This window comes from Diadema setosum, chromosome 20 (genome assembly GCF_964275005.1).
Source record: "Diadema setosum chromosome 20, eeDiaSeto1, whole genome shotgun sequence".
Taxonomy (NCBI): Eukaryota; Metazoa; Echinodermata; class Echinoidea; order Diadematoida; family Diadematidae; genus Diadema; species Diadema setosum.
In genome coordinates, this window is record NC_092704.1 from 5,083,401 (window position 1) to 5,099,047 (window position 15,647).

The 15,647-nt window shown below is 36.8% G+C and overlaps 1 protein-coding gene across 1 annotated transcript in view; it reads right to left on the reverse strand.

The window, feature by feature from the left end:
- LOC140244034 (uncharacterized) overlaps positions 1-11,633 on the reverse strand; it is a 36,959-nt gene extending 25,326 nt beyond the window's left edge. Inside the window, exon 1 of the mRNA XM_072323685.1 lies at positions 11,511-11,633. Coding sequence (XP_072179786.1) covers positions 11,511-11,633 — 123 coding nt within the window. The remainder of the gene's footprint in view (positions 1-11,510) is intronic.
- Positions 11,634-15,647: the final 4,014 nt, after the last annotated feature.

Below are 15,647 nucleotides of genomic sequence, written 5' to 3' on the forward strand. Positions count from 1 at the left end.
TTAATGTGTTAATACTCGTTATTACGATAACCAGTTTAGGATATGGAGTGCAGCGCGTTCCCATCTGATGTTTCTCCTCGCATGCAGGTGGAAAAGACACGCTATTATAATAATGAGTTATACATTTGCAATTTTTCGTCACTGTGAGCATGCTCAGTATGGGTGTGACGTACCTAGCTTTGCCACTGCACCTTTAACATTAATAAAAGAATTCAAGGAACAAGAAAAATCCGACAGTTTCCTGACGCAAGAAATCGCTAAATAATTTGATATAAAGAATCTTAATAAACAGTCTGCAAAATTCAACATATGATGATCATTCAAAATGGCATTGATAATGGTATACTGAATAGGGCTGTTCATCAATCCCAAAGTCCATTATTGCAAAGACGGTAGTTAGGGTCTCTTGGTAAACACCTTTAACCCTATTAAGCCCATGCAAGCTATTTTGACCCCTCGCAGGCCCAAGGGGGGGGCACATTGTGCCCCCTATATAACTTTTTTATTATTTGATGTATCATCGTCATATTTGGCACATGGGTAGAGTAAGTCATACTCTACATGACCGTACATTTTAATTTTCTCAAGGTCACCCATGGAGGGCGCTACTTACCAAAATATAAAAAAATACATAAGAAATATGCTAAAAACATGACTTTTCTGTATAATTTCTTTATCCCCATTATATATGTCTTATTGTGGACCAGTCATTTTCATATCTGCCACAAATGATAAGCAAGTGGAATCTTATCATTTGTTAGGGTTGAAATTTCTCAAGGTCACCACATGGGGGCGCTATTCATATCAACACAAAGAAATACATTATGAGACCTGAGATGAAATGTTTGGGATGGGTACATGCATAGTTATGACATTTCTTATTTGTATATAAATAGTGGAATTTTGAGATTGCAAATTGATAATATGATAAACTAATGATATTAGAGGCATAACGTTGGTGAAGGAATCAAAATAACACAAAATAGAAGGGCAATCTTTAGAAAATATAACTGTTTTCAATTATCTCGATTTATTATATCTATTGTTTTATGATTTTGTCACATAAAAACAAAGGAAATAATAAGAAAAACTTTCCAGGACCATAATTGCTTCAAATTTTGCTCCTTCAACAAATTTCAACCAAGAAACAGCCATTTCATACACTGTAATGGGAACAGAAAAAAGATGCAAAATCTGACTGACATGGTTGTCAGTTTACGGTTGCCATGGCAACCTTCGACATCAAATATAGCTAAACTATATACCAAAATTTTTGCAATAAGAGTTTAGGAAAAGTCACCAAATTTGGTTGAAATCGGATAAAGGGCGAAGGAGTGGCAAATGAAAATCTGGTAGGGGGGCACAATGTGCCCCCCCCCCCCCCCTTGGGCTTTATATGGTTAAAAGTATAGTGTCAGTACGAAAGTTTACACTGCTAGGCTGCTCCATTCTATTTTCAACGTGGGAATTAAAAGTAAAGATGTTTACTTGCCTACGGCTCTAGTACTGATTGAAAAAGCAGACATAAAAGAAACCCCTTTATCCAAAACAAAAAGAAAAAAGAAGAAAAATCGTCTTTGTCCTCGTGAAAAGCGCAAGTTTGGAGGGTGTCAAAAGACGACTTCACTAATATTTACGTCCCGCCCAGTCCTTCTCGGGTCATCGATTTCTATGTCAAGGAGCCAAGAATCATGTCCTTTGACTCATGCATCAGTTTTTGCCTCCGTTCTAGACGCAGACCATCAACCTCTTTGGAAATCTCAAAATTCTCAAAACAAAAATGTTGTTTTCTACAAATAAAACTAGAAATGTTGCTATGGCGACTGGTATGCCTCCGTCATAATGCACGATTCTCCTAATAGGTCTAGATAGTGCATGTGGACAATATGTGATTACTTTTTCAAAAAATTGGCAAAATATAAAAATGACAAGTTTGTCACAAAAATGTGTTGAATGTTCACCTTCCTTGACCTACAATTGTAGGTTTAATTGGAAATGATGATAATGAATATTATAGGAGAGCATGTATTTGGGACTTAAGGACGTTAACTTGACTTTGACCCATTCATACGTTTATGCATTGAGTAATTTTCAAGGTATGGAGAACTAGAAATGTCGCTTTGGCGACTGATGCCTCCGCCATAATGCATAATTATTCTCCCAATAGGTGTAAATAGTACAATGTCTTCACAATGTGTGATGACAGTTTCACATAATTGACAAAATATTGAAATGACAGGTGTGTCAGAAATATCTTGAATGTTCACTTTCCTTGAACTGGGTTTACTATAATTGTCTAAGAGTGCAGGTACACATATTTGGGGGAATTGAGAATTTTTACTTGACTTCTGACGGACCCTTTTACATGTATAAGTTTATGCATTGAGTAATTTCCAAGGTATGAAGAAAGTGTAATTACAGTACAAAATAGATTTTTTTTTTTTGTGAGGGGGCATTGAAACCTGGCCTTTGACCCTTAACCTTTGAGCTTTGACCTTCTGGCTGGAAATTTCCCAGAGAATCTCCATTAGGTAACGCATGTATGATTAAGTTTTAAAACTAATAATGCAAGCATATATACTTTATAGTATATGAGGGAAATAGTAAAATTTTGAGGAGTTGACCTTGACCTTTGACCCCCTGACTACTGACCCATGACCCCTAAATTCCCTAAATAATCCCTGCCAGTTAGTACATGTGTATGTACCAAGTTTCATGAAGACACATTGAACCATGTGTGAGAAAAAGTGTATAACAATTTTTCACCCAACCTTTGACCCCTTGACCTTTGACCTTATGACATGAAACTCTCTCTGGAGAATCTTTACGCAGTGGTACATGTCTACACCAAGTTTCAAGAAAATACATTTGGGCATTGCATAGATATGGGGAAATTTTTTTAGCATTTGACCTTGACCTTTTGACCTTTGACCTTTTGCCAATGTCACTGAAATATACTCAACTAATTGCCCCATCATACATCATCCTTGGACCAAGTTTGGTGAAAGCTGCTTCATCCAGTTTTGAGTTATCACGTAAACAGATAAGTTTTAATTTGACCTTGATCTTTGACCTTTGACCTCCGTCCGATTTCGCTAAAAAACTTTTAAATTTATTGTCCCATCATACATCATCCTCCGACAAAGTTTGGTGAAATTTGCTCAATCCAGTCTTGAGTTATCGCGTAAACGGATGGTTTCATGATTTGACCTTGACCCTTGACCTTTGGCCGATTTCACCAAAAATCTATTGAAGTAATTGTCCTATCATACTTTATACTTGGACCAAGTTTGGTAAAATTCCAGTTAATATTACTCAAGTTATCGCGTAAACGAAAGCGGTTGGACGTACGGACGTACGGACGGACGGATCGACAACCCGAAAACATAATGCCTCCGGCACCACTTTGTGGCGGAGGCATAAAAAGTGCAATTTGAAAAGTAAATTGTTACCATTTTCATCTGGCCTTTGACCCTAAAATTCATAAGGTAACCACCGCGTCAGGCAGAACATGCATAAATATGTACGTTTCAAGATAACTTGAGCCACTTCCAAGATATGGAGGAAAAACTTAGTTCAGCACTTTCACTTGATCTTTGACCTTTTGACCTTTGAGGCAAATACAAAAGAAGACAAAACTTTCCAGAGAATCTCTATAAGGTTATACATGCTTACACCAAGTGCAAAAAAAAAGCATAATAATCCTGCTGGCATTGCATAAACATGAGCAGTGGTGGATGCAGGGAGGACTGCAACCGGCGCACGCGCCCCTCTTTACGGAATTCCTGGATCCGCCCCTGATGAGGGAAATAGTAAAATTTTGACCCCTGACCTTTGACCCCATGAACACTAAATTATCTAGATAATAACTGCCACTCAGTATATGTATATTATACTATGCTCCATGAAGATACCTTGAATTTCAAAGGTACAGAGAAAAAAGGTGAAGTGTTGATATTTGTACTTGACCTTTCACCTTTCACCTCATGACCCAAACTTTCACTAGAGAATCTTAGTCGGGTAATACATGTATCTACTAAGTTTAAAGAAAATATCTTCAGGCATTGCATAGATATGATGGAAATAGTGAAATTTTGTGTATTTGACCTTGACCTTTTGACCTTTGACCTTGAGCATGTGTACCCAAAAGTTGATAGGCACAACTTCACCCCCTAATACACATACATGCCAAGTTTCATTAGGATACCTCAAAAGGTTTTGATAGTTACCCTGTCCACAAAAATCATTACGGACGGACAACCCGAAAACATAATGCCTCCGTCACTTCTTGGCGGAGGCATAAAAAAAATGCATGATCGCAAAGACCGTTGAATATAATTACATTGCATAACAACAAATCAAAGTTTAAAAAAAAAACAGTATTGTTGCCTTTAATCTATAGATATTTCACAAATAAAAAGACTTCACTTTTCTGCATGTGGCATTTTTTTTTACCCTTCCATTTTTTAAATCTTGTCTCTTAACTGCTCTTAAATCTTAACTGCTTATGGTGGAGTATTTTCTGCACAATTGGCCGAGATGCATACATGGAAAAGTGCTCTAATTTTTGGTTTTCTGTGACCATCATGTACGTGGCAACTTAATAAGATTTTGCACAAATATAGAGATTTGTTTTGATTAACAATCACACAAACTTGTCAGGTCGAAATAGTGCATAATTCTGGGTTATCATGCATTAGTATTTCATATTTACGCTTAGCGCCATCTTGAGATCAAAATTGTACACTAGGGCAAATGCCTGTGTATTAGATAACTTTTTAAGCTGTGAAGGAAATATGGTGCATACAGTGTTGCAACAAAAAGTGTATGGACTTAAATGCACATACATTGTATACTATAAAAGAACATTTTCACTTGCTGGGACACTTTTGCAAACTATTTTAGTTCCTTTGTTAGTGGGAACGGGGGTAATGTAAATTTTGTCTGACCTCTGAAGCATGTTAATGTTCAGAAATTAATGTACATGTGTAGTAATCTTGAAGTGTATGATACATATCGTTATAAATGACACTAAGATACCAAGTATAATTTTCTTGTATTTCCTCATCACTGTCATACACTCTTCTGCTGTCACCCTCTTTTTTCATACCTGTACCTCTCTCTCTTTTTTCAATCTTTTGCATTCATTTGCATTCATGCATGCAGTTATTGCACACACACATGCAGAGCTACCATGTCTCACGCATTGTGAGTGAGACTCAAGCATTTAGGATCTGTCTCACAATCTCACGCATGGCACCCATTTTTCTCACGCATCGGGGGCATAGCTTAAAGGATTAAACTGAGAGCTGCAATTGAAGGCATATTTCCCTTTTGTGTCTCAAAATAGTAAAAAATAGTCACTTAAGTATTTCATTTTCATTTCATTTCAATTTATTTTCATATTTTCTCACATGTATCACAATAAAGTATATAAATACGAAAATTATACAAAACATAATTTAGATGACACTTCATCGGAATGTACAGAAGTTTGATTTGGTATAAACACAAGGTCTGTATGCATGCGAATTAAACTGTGGTCATGATGCGAAGAAAATATGATGGGGCCTGCGTAAAAGCATTAGCTTGTACAGCCGCAGGTCCCGTGAGTAATCAGATTAGGGGAAGTTTAAAATACGGATGTTTTTTTATAAGACCAAATATAACTGGGAAAGCCGATTAAAACAAACAAAACAAGAAATCAAATTAAACATTTGTCAATAAATAAAAATACAGAAAGGTCACAATGTTGCAGCAGTATAACCTACTTAGTAAGGACATTGGTAAACAACAACTGCAGAGATTCAAGGGGTGTGTTGCAGAGTGTAGAAGATGGCGTAACTGTATGACATAAATACATAAGTAGAAGGTAGAATAATGAGATTTGTCGTGAATGTAAACAATACCGAAAGCTCAGGAGTAACATTCCAGCATGGGTCCTAAAACCAAGCATTGCGTGTGACCATAGTAACCGACAGCTGTCACGCGCGAGAATTTCGATAACCGAGTGGAACAATAGGTGCATGAAGAGCGCAACAGGCAGACTGATCAAAAATAGTGTTCATGGTTAGGATCCCGTCGGACTAAGGTGGGATAGACAAGAGGTAACATTTCAATTCAATTTCAATTTCGATTTATTCGGCAACTGTATGATACAACATAAAAAAGTGCACATTATAAAAGACATAACATTCAAAGGCCGGGACCCCTTGTAAGCAACTAGTGCTTGTTATGGGGCCCCTTTGCAGCAATCAAACAATCAATAACAAAAATGCAATTAAGCATATATCGAAATTTCTGTCATAAGTAGTAAATTAGAAAATACAGAATTGCGTTACAATATACACATAGACATACGCAAGCATACACTCAGTAAAAAATGCAATGCAAGAGATTGGTAAGAGGGTGAAGAAACGAAGATAAAGAAAGAAGAAAAAGTACAGCTAGTGAAGTCTACTCAGTCAAGGATGATAGTTTTTTAAATGTAATACGTTTGAATAGGGTTCTGAAACGAGTAAGTGTAGTACTGGATTTAAGATCAGAAGAAATTAAATTCCATTCATGCGCCCCTGTGAATCGAATAGAATGAGACCTTGTTGTTAAGCGACAACTTGGAACTCGAAGATTATCTTTAGAACGGGTTGAGTATGCATGGAATGACGAATTTGTTCTAAACATGTTTTGAAAAATGGAAGGGAGTATCCCTTTATGATACTTAAACATGAATACCAATACATTAAGTTGCACAAGTTCAAATATAGGAATGATTTTATTTTTAATGAAAAGAGGTAGACTCGGACTTCGAAAATCACTTTTTGTTACAAGCCGTACCGCACGTTTTTGTAATCTGAACAGTTTGTCAATATGAACTTTGTATGTCTTGCCCCAAATTTCACTGCAATAGTTAAGGTGAGGTAATATTAAAGCATTGTAAATAGAAAGCAATATTTTTCTTGGTAAAAAAGATTTAAGTTTAGATAGAATTCCTATACTTCTCGATATTTTAGCGGTGATGTTTGTAATGTGACACTTCCAATCGAGAGACTCATGGATTAAAATACCTAAAAAATTTATTGATTCAGTTCTATCTATAACAGCACTTTCTATTTGTATTGGAGAAAGATTTTGTGGTATTTTCTTTCTTTTGGAATGGAAAAAAACATACTTTGTTTTCTTAAAATTCAAAAACAATTTATTACATTTAAACCACTCATTTAACATACAAAGTTCTTTATTCAATGTCAGTACAAGTGAAGTAACATTTTCATGAGAGTAAAATACCACAGTATCATCTGCAAAAAGTGAAAATCTCAAAATTTTTGAACAATTGATTATGTCATTTACATATACAAGGAATAAAAGGGGCCCAAGTACAGAACCTTGCGGTACGCCAAGAGTTACATCTAATTGAGTGGATTCGACACCATCGACCACCACATACTGCCGTCTATTTGATAGATAACTACCAAACCATTGCAGAGGTAAACCTCTTATTCCGTAGAGATGTAGTTTCGTTAGCAGGATGTGGTGGTCGATGGTGTCGAACGCCTTTGAGAGATCCATAAATACACCACAGCAATAATTACCTTTGTCAATTTCTTGAAGAATGTAGTCAGTAAAACAAATAACACTGAGTGAAGTAGAATAATTTTTACGAAAACCGAATTGCTCAGAAATTAATATATTATTTTTAGTAAGGAACTCATAGAGCCTGTCATACATAAGTCTTTCTAGAAGTTTAGAAAAAATTGAAAGAAGAGCAACAGGTCTATAATTATCAATATATTTTGGATCATCTTTTTTATGCAAAGGTACAATCTTCGCTGTCTTTAATTTTTCGGGTACAAAGCCAGTGCTTAAAGATTTATTAAAAATATCGCATAAGGGGTCAACTATGTAATGTATACAATCCTTGACAACACGAGGGGATATATCATCAGGCCCACTTGCCTTTGAAACTTTTATAAAAGAAGACAATTTTAACAATTCATAAATAGTGGTGGGTTTAACAAAAAATGATTCAGCGTTCTCACATGAAACAAACTCTTGGAATGAATGTGATGGGCTGCATACCGATTTTGACAACTTTTGGCCAACATTAATAAAATAAGAGTTAAATTGATTCACAATGTCTTGCTTTGAGGAAAACTTACAATTATCAAAATACATATTGTTTGGCATTAAATTGTGTTTTTTCTTGCCTAAGATACTATTTATATGACACCATGTTTTCTTTAAATCACCTTTTACAGACGAGAACAATTCATTATAATATCTATATTTAGAATAACGAATGGTGTTTGTAAGTTTGTTTTTATAATCTTTATAAGCAGTCTTATGTTTTGTGTCTGGATTCTTTAAACTTGCTTTATATAATCTGCTTTTACGATTTATAGACTTAAGAATACCTTTAGTAATCCAAGGTTTCTTACACTTATCCACCTTATTCACATGAATAATCTTAAAAGGAAAACAATCATCATATATATCATAAAATTTTTCAAAAAATGTGTTATAACACTCGTCAACATTTATACATTCTTTTACATTTGACCAATCGACATTTTTTAGTTTCTCACGAAATGACAAAAGGTTTGTATCATTAATAATTCTTTTACGTACTTCTTTTTTCTTTGAAATGTTATGTTTAATACTTGTTCTGTTTTTTACTATGCCAAATACTGGAAAGTGATCAGAAAGGTCATCATAGATGATTCCGCTGTAAAAATTTTTTTCAGGGGTGTTAGAATATATGTTGTCAATTAAAGAGGCTCTATTTGCTGAGATGCGAGTTGGTTTTGTGATCATTGGAAAAAAATGAAAAGAATACATTTTGTCTAAGAATTCATTTGTTTTGTGATGGGAACCAGAATTTAGTAAGTCGATATTGAAGTCGCCCAGGAGATAGATTTCTTTCTTTTCATTTTCCAGTATTTCAAAAATATCGTTAATTCTGGAAGTAAAATCTGATATGTCAGTGTTTGGTGGACGATAAATACATGCAACAACAATAGATTTGTCATTAAGGCTAACTTCTATAAAGAGCATTTCATAATTGTTTGATATACATGATAAGTCGGTTCGTAATACAAACTGATATTCATTTCTTACATAAAGAGCTACACCACCGCCAACCTTTCCAGCTGGTCTACAAATATGAACAAAAGAATAATTATCAATATCATACAAACCTAAATTCACTTTTGTGTTAAACCATGTTTCAGAAACTGCTATAACACTGAAATTAAAATCAAGGGAGGATAAAAGTGTGTTAAAAGAATCAAAATTTTTCTGAAGGCTTCTTGCGTTTATATGGAAAAGGGAAAAATCCGAACACTTATTTGCATATTTTGTATGAAAGTCTTCAATAAACATATATTCACAATTATTTTCGAAATAGTTCTGTGCGTCAGCAGTTTCATTATTGTCTATATGATGTACGGAATTAATAGTAAAAGGGTTAATCTTTAATGACTGTATTTTGCTGATATCAATCTCAGTAGACAAGTGAAAAAAGCTGCGTAAAGATAGAGAGAATTCATTATCATCGGAAATATGGTTAAATGGCAGGGCATCTGAAACACAGTTTACACACAACCATGACTGAGTAGAGGAAGAAGCATTGCAATTTACACACGCATACATTCACGTACAGAAAAACCTACTGTTAACTAAAGTATACAAATATATATTATCAAGCTGATACGAGGAATAAATTGTAAGAATGAATGCTGGGATAACTGTTGTAGTGCCCAGCAATGTAGCCTTATTTCTTCCCAGGCAGTAACAATTTCAGACTTCTAATTGCAAAAAAAAGAAAAAAAAATACAATATGAATTATCTTTAACGTAAATGACAGATCTGCATTCGGCAGAATCAAGCTTCGTCTATGTAACGAAAATCAAATTAGAACAACAACAACGAAAAACTTTAAGCAATTCAAGTGATTAAAAAGGAGAAAAAAAATCCTATTGAAGGGGTAAAAATTATAACAGTCACTTTTTTTACCTTTGCTCTGTAAAAAAAAATACTACGTTCGCCAATAATTACATTTAGAGTTATGTAAAATGTTGATATTGCATTTAGAGCATTGAGTATCATAATTGCACAATTAAGTACACTGGAGAAGTAGATTAAGATATCTGCGATGAGTTTTGGCAAAGTAAATTAAGGTTGGAAATGCAACAGCGCCGAGGATAAAGAGAAGGCATTTCCTTGCCGAACAGATGATAGTATGATATAACATTTAGTGGCCAGGTTTTCGTGTACTCAGCAGGGGGGGGGGGGGGGGAGGGGTTCCAATCCAGGCGAGTGCACTGCTGTATGTTAAACCATATGGGGAGTAGGCTGACAAGCGAAAGTCCGCGCGTTTATGATCACGTGGTCACAAAAAGCGGCATCTCGCTGGCATCCAAGGGTTCCGCGTAATCTGGCGTCCTCCACACACACGCACACAAAATCCTTGATGCCCTTGACTAAAAGTGGGTAATAGCTTTTGCTTGAACATAATGTGAAGAAGGTTCCACTGGCAGAGCTCAATGGACGAGAACAACACGTCGAAGGATCGACCGTGACACCGGAATGAGGGGGGGGGGGTGCGATCCACTCGAGTGCACCGCTGTTAGCATCCAAGCCATACATGGACTGACGAGCGAACATGGTTGACTGAGCAAGTAATAGCTCCTGGGCTGGACAAAAATGTGAAAAAGGTTCACCGGCAGGGCCCAGTGGATGATCAAGAACCGTAATTAACGATGACTTTCCATGCCAACAATAACCCAAGATAGGCTGCAATATATAGACAATGACGTGAAAAGGGAATCGCTTAGTGAGCTCCATCTCAGAATCAATGACAAGTTGCGTTCTCATTTCAACTTTAACGGACTTGCACAGCCTTAGGAATTTCCCATTAGGTTCCTGAGGTCGTCTTTGCTCTTAATGGCGACCCTTCTCTCCCCCTGTTTAAGCAGTGCATAGATTCGGCCATCTTGGGTCCAAGCGACCTTTACAGCTTCTGATGATTTGACTGCCCAGAAAAGCTCACTTCTCGTTTTGGTGAGGCTTTCATGAATGAAAACAGGGGTCCCTTGGCTATTCCGGAGCACTTTCCTTGCCCGGTAGATTCTATCACGAGAGTTGTAGGTCGCAAATTTAGCTATGATCCCCCTGGGTTTTCCGCCATTTCGGCGTCCTAGTCTGTGGCTCCTATCAAGATCTTTACAATCAACTTGTAGATTCATCTTTTCCCTGCATAGCTTTATAATAGTTTCATCAGTATTTTCTCCTTCTGTCTCGGGTATTCCATGAAAAATTATGCAATTTCTCCTAGAATATTGTTCTGCTTCCTCATTTTGTTGGCTCACTGATTTAAGTTTGTTTTCGAGAACAGCAATTCGGTCGTCACGTAGCTTTAATTCATGTTCGAGAGTTGCGTTAAAAGATTCAGCCACTTTATCAGTTATGATTGGTGTTAGTTCAGAAATTACTGCTTCTTTGATGGCACTCACCAGTTTATTAATAGTTTCGTCGTCTTCGATGGCTTTGTGTAATTCCTCGCGTACGGTGCTCGTCAGGCACTGGGGCGCCGGGTTTTCCGCTTGAAGTTTTGTATTCTGTCCGCGAGTCGGCATGGTATCCGCAGAGCATTAATTCAACTTGTGTTACAAAAATGAGTAAAATCCGATGTCCAGGATCATGAATTGATCAAATCAGAGATATGTACACGTAGATGACTATAATGATACTCATAAGGAAAAAAGTTACACGGAGAATGATGTGCAAAATTGGTGACTAGGCGAAGTAGCAAGCATAAAAGAGGAGCTCACGCAAAAACACGTCCGTTCATGACCACGGTCATAAAGAGCAACAAGAAATATACACTATGCATGCCGTACAATGTAGCTGCTAAGAAGATATTGCTTCAGTTTTCGTTTGAATGAGGTTACAGTGGTACAACTTACAAGTTCCATAGGGAGTTCGTTCCAATATTTGGGCCCAGCGAACATAATGGTTTTTTTCGCGAAAATTGTTCGGGTACGTGGAAGGTGATATGCGTAACGTTGACGAGATGGATAATCATGAACTGTATAATTTCTTGTAAACATTTGGGAAAATACGTCTGGTAATTGGCCAGTTGAAAATTGAAACATAAACAGGCCAACGTTGTATTTAAATAACTCGGGAATTTTAACATAACTCGGGAATAATAAAATAACTCCGGAATTTTCAAAATGTTATTACTAACAAAAAGTTCGTTCGTGTGGGATAAATATCCAGTGTGGTTAACAATTCTAATAGTATGCAGCAGCTTGCACCATTAAGAGCTAAAAATTGAAAATGCTCCCTACCATGGGAGGGCAGACAACCCCCTCCCACACCCTCCCCTCTCTCAGTCACTCCGCTCCCTCGCTCACGCACATGCGCACGCGCCAAGATGCTGAGTCATGAAAACTCTCACTCATAAAATTTTTTTGAACCTGGCATCTATGCACATGCACACACACTAACACATACAGCCACATCTCCTTCTCTCTCTCACTTTCTTACTACACATCTCTTCATTCCAAACATGAAATTTTGAGAAATAATGAAAGCATCCACACATTTGATATTGCCAGAAATATAATTTTCTGTAAAAACTTTAATTTCCATTTTCAGCCTGCCCTCTTTAGTCATGTTAGACTGGTAGGTTCCTGAGGATTGCATGATTAATTTCAGCATGAAGACACATGCGCCCACAGCACAGCTTGTACAGCAATCAATTTAGAATGAAACAGCATGTGACATCAAGATTATAGTATGGGTGATTGCAACGTATTAGCAGAATGGTCATCATTGTCTGGTATTCTTATAACCAAGCTGCATGAAAGTTACAAGCAAGTCATACAAAGACATTCTCCTTACCAAAATGTGACATCGAAATACTGACAATCTAAATTTTGGAAAAGGTACATTGATCATAAAAACATCAATTCTCATCAACGAACACTAAAGTTTTCGACATCATTTGACTTTTGGGATTATAACATTAGAAATTAAAGATAAACAACACAAGGCAAGTGCCAAATTGTGTCTAGCCCATTCGCGTACAAGAAATTAATATTTTTCTAACTTCCAAAAGTTCATTGACCTGCCTATGACCTTTGACCTTCTGATGACCTTTAATTCCCCAAGGGACATCTACTGTCCAAGTTTGGTCACAAACGGACTTAGGGATCAAAAGTTATGAGCCACAATCGAAATGCGCCTTAAAAACTTTACATTGGGCCCCAAAAGTTTGTTGACCACTGTCTGTGACCTTTGACCTTGGGATGACCTTCACCTCCCCAAGGGACATCTACCATCCAAGTGTGGTCACGAACGGACAAATGGATCAAAAGTTATGACCCATAATCGAAACGCGCCCTAAAAATTTAACATTGGGCCCTAAAAGTTCGTTGACCCCGTCTGTGACCTTTGACCTTGGGATGACCTTCACCTCCCCAAGGGACATCTACCATCCAAGTGTGGTCACGAACGGACAAATGGATCAAAAGTTATGACCCATAATCGAAACGCGCCCTAAAAATTTAACATTGGGCCCTAAAAGTTCGTTGACCCCGTCTGTGACCTTTGACCTTGTGATGACCTTCACCTCCCCAAGGGACATCTACCATCCAAGTTTGGTCAAAAACGGACAAAGGGATCAAAAGTTATGAGCCACAATCGAAACGCGCCCTAAAAACTTAACATTGGGCCCTAAAAGTTCGTTGACCCCTGTCTGTGACCTTTGACCTTGTGATGACCTTCACCTCCCCAAGGGACATCTACCATCCAAGTTTGGTCACAAACGGACAAAGGGATCAAAAGTTATGAGCCACAATCGAAACGCGGCCTAAAAATTTAACATTAGGCCCTAAAAGTTCGTTGACCCCTGTCTGTGACCGTTGACCTTGTGATGACCTTCACCTCCCCAAGGGACATCTACCTTCCAAGTTTGGTTACAAACGGACAAAAGGATCAAAAGTTATGAGCCATAATCAAAACGCGCCATAAAAACTTAACATTGGGCCCTAAAAGTTCATTGACCCCTGTCTGTGACCTTTGACCTTGTGGTAACCTTCAACTTCCCAAGGGACATCTGCCATCTAAGTTTGGTCACAAACAGACAGATACATCAAAAGTTACGAGCAATAAACAAAACGCGCCCTAAAAACTTAACATTGGGCCCTAAAGTTCATTGACCTCTGCCTGTGACCTTTGACCTTGAGGTGCCCTTCCTGTTTGGTAAAATGTGTAACTTTGTATAACCACTCTTCCCTCCAAGTTTGATTGAAATTGAAATCCTCAGTAGAGAGTTATTCAAGTTTTTGTAGCGTTACGGACAGACGACGGACGGGCAGACGCCGCAGGTGATCCCTTAGTCTCCCCACACCTCCGGTGGGCTCGACAAAAAATAACATTAAAAAAATCTGTCAATGACACCAATATTGTTAGGTGCTCATAATCTAAAACGACTGCAACATGTAACACAATGTGAATGCACTTTATTACTTTGAGTGTTTACCTAGTTTATCAAGAAAAAAAAAATCATTTACCATTGTAAATGTAATATCAGAGATAAACCAACATCAGCTCACCATTTGACACATGATGGCTGGAAAAAAAAAATGCCTTGAATAAATTGAGATTACAGAAATGTCCAAAATTGTCTGTCCCTCTCAATTCCACTTTCAAATTTGATAACTTTTTCTTCATGACCAGTCTTTCTCTTGATTTTAGCTGAAAACAAAACAATGCCAACATAGATACACTTTCACAGTAACTCATAATACTACAGTACTTCACTTCAAGTTTCTTACTGTACAATGTATTGACCAACAATGCAACATTTGCAATGGTCATTTTTAGCTTTTCTTCCATTACATTACTTTGTGAGGTACATACTGCAGTGCATGTCACTAACAATTCTGTTGCTATATCTCAATTTTCTTTATACAGCACTGCATACAAATCTTCAGAATTGATATTTACTTTATGATTATACAAAATGGATACATGAAATATTTACTGGAAAAAAAATGAGAATTGATATTTACTTTATGATTATACAAAATGGATACATGAAATATTTACTGGAAAAAAAAAATGGTGCTCTGTACCAGAAGTTTCCACGAACATTTTCACCAATTGCCTCGATGTGCTAAAAATGTTATCTTACAAAACGTGTACTAAGATACATGCACAGTAAGACCATTTTTTTCACATCTTGTAATAATGCCAGCTACAGGAAAGATAAGAGCGAGCAAATTGTTGGTAAAATGGCATCAATTACATGTATACAATATCAGCTTTCATTATCAATGTCATAAACAAGGAAATCTCCTTAAGAATATAACTGTGTCAGAGTAATTTCAAGGGTCCCAAAGCAGTTTATCATATCACCAGATTGACAGGAATGATTACGAGTATCCTAATCGAGGACCACTCCAATCTTTTAATTTCCTCTAATATTCTATATACCGTATATCCAATAAAAAACACTTGAGCATCACATCATCAACAATATACAGGGAACTAATGAAGACTACGAAGAATGGGAGTTATATGATCAAATTCTACTTCTTGACAATGTGTGATGACAGTTTCAAATAATTGGCAAAATT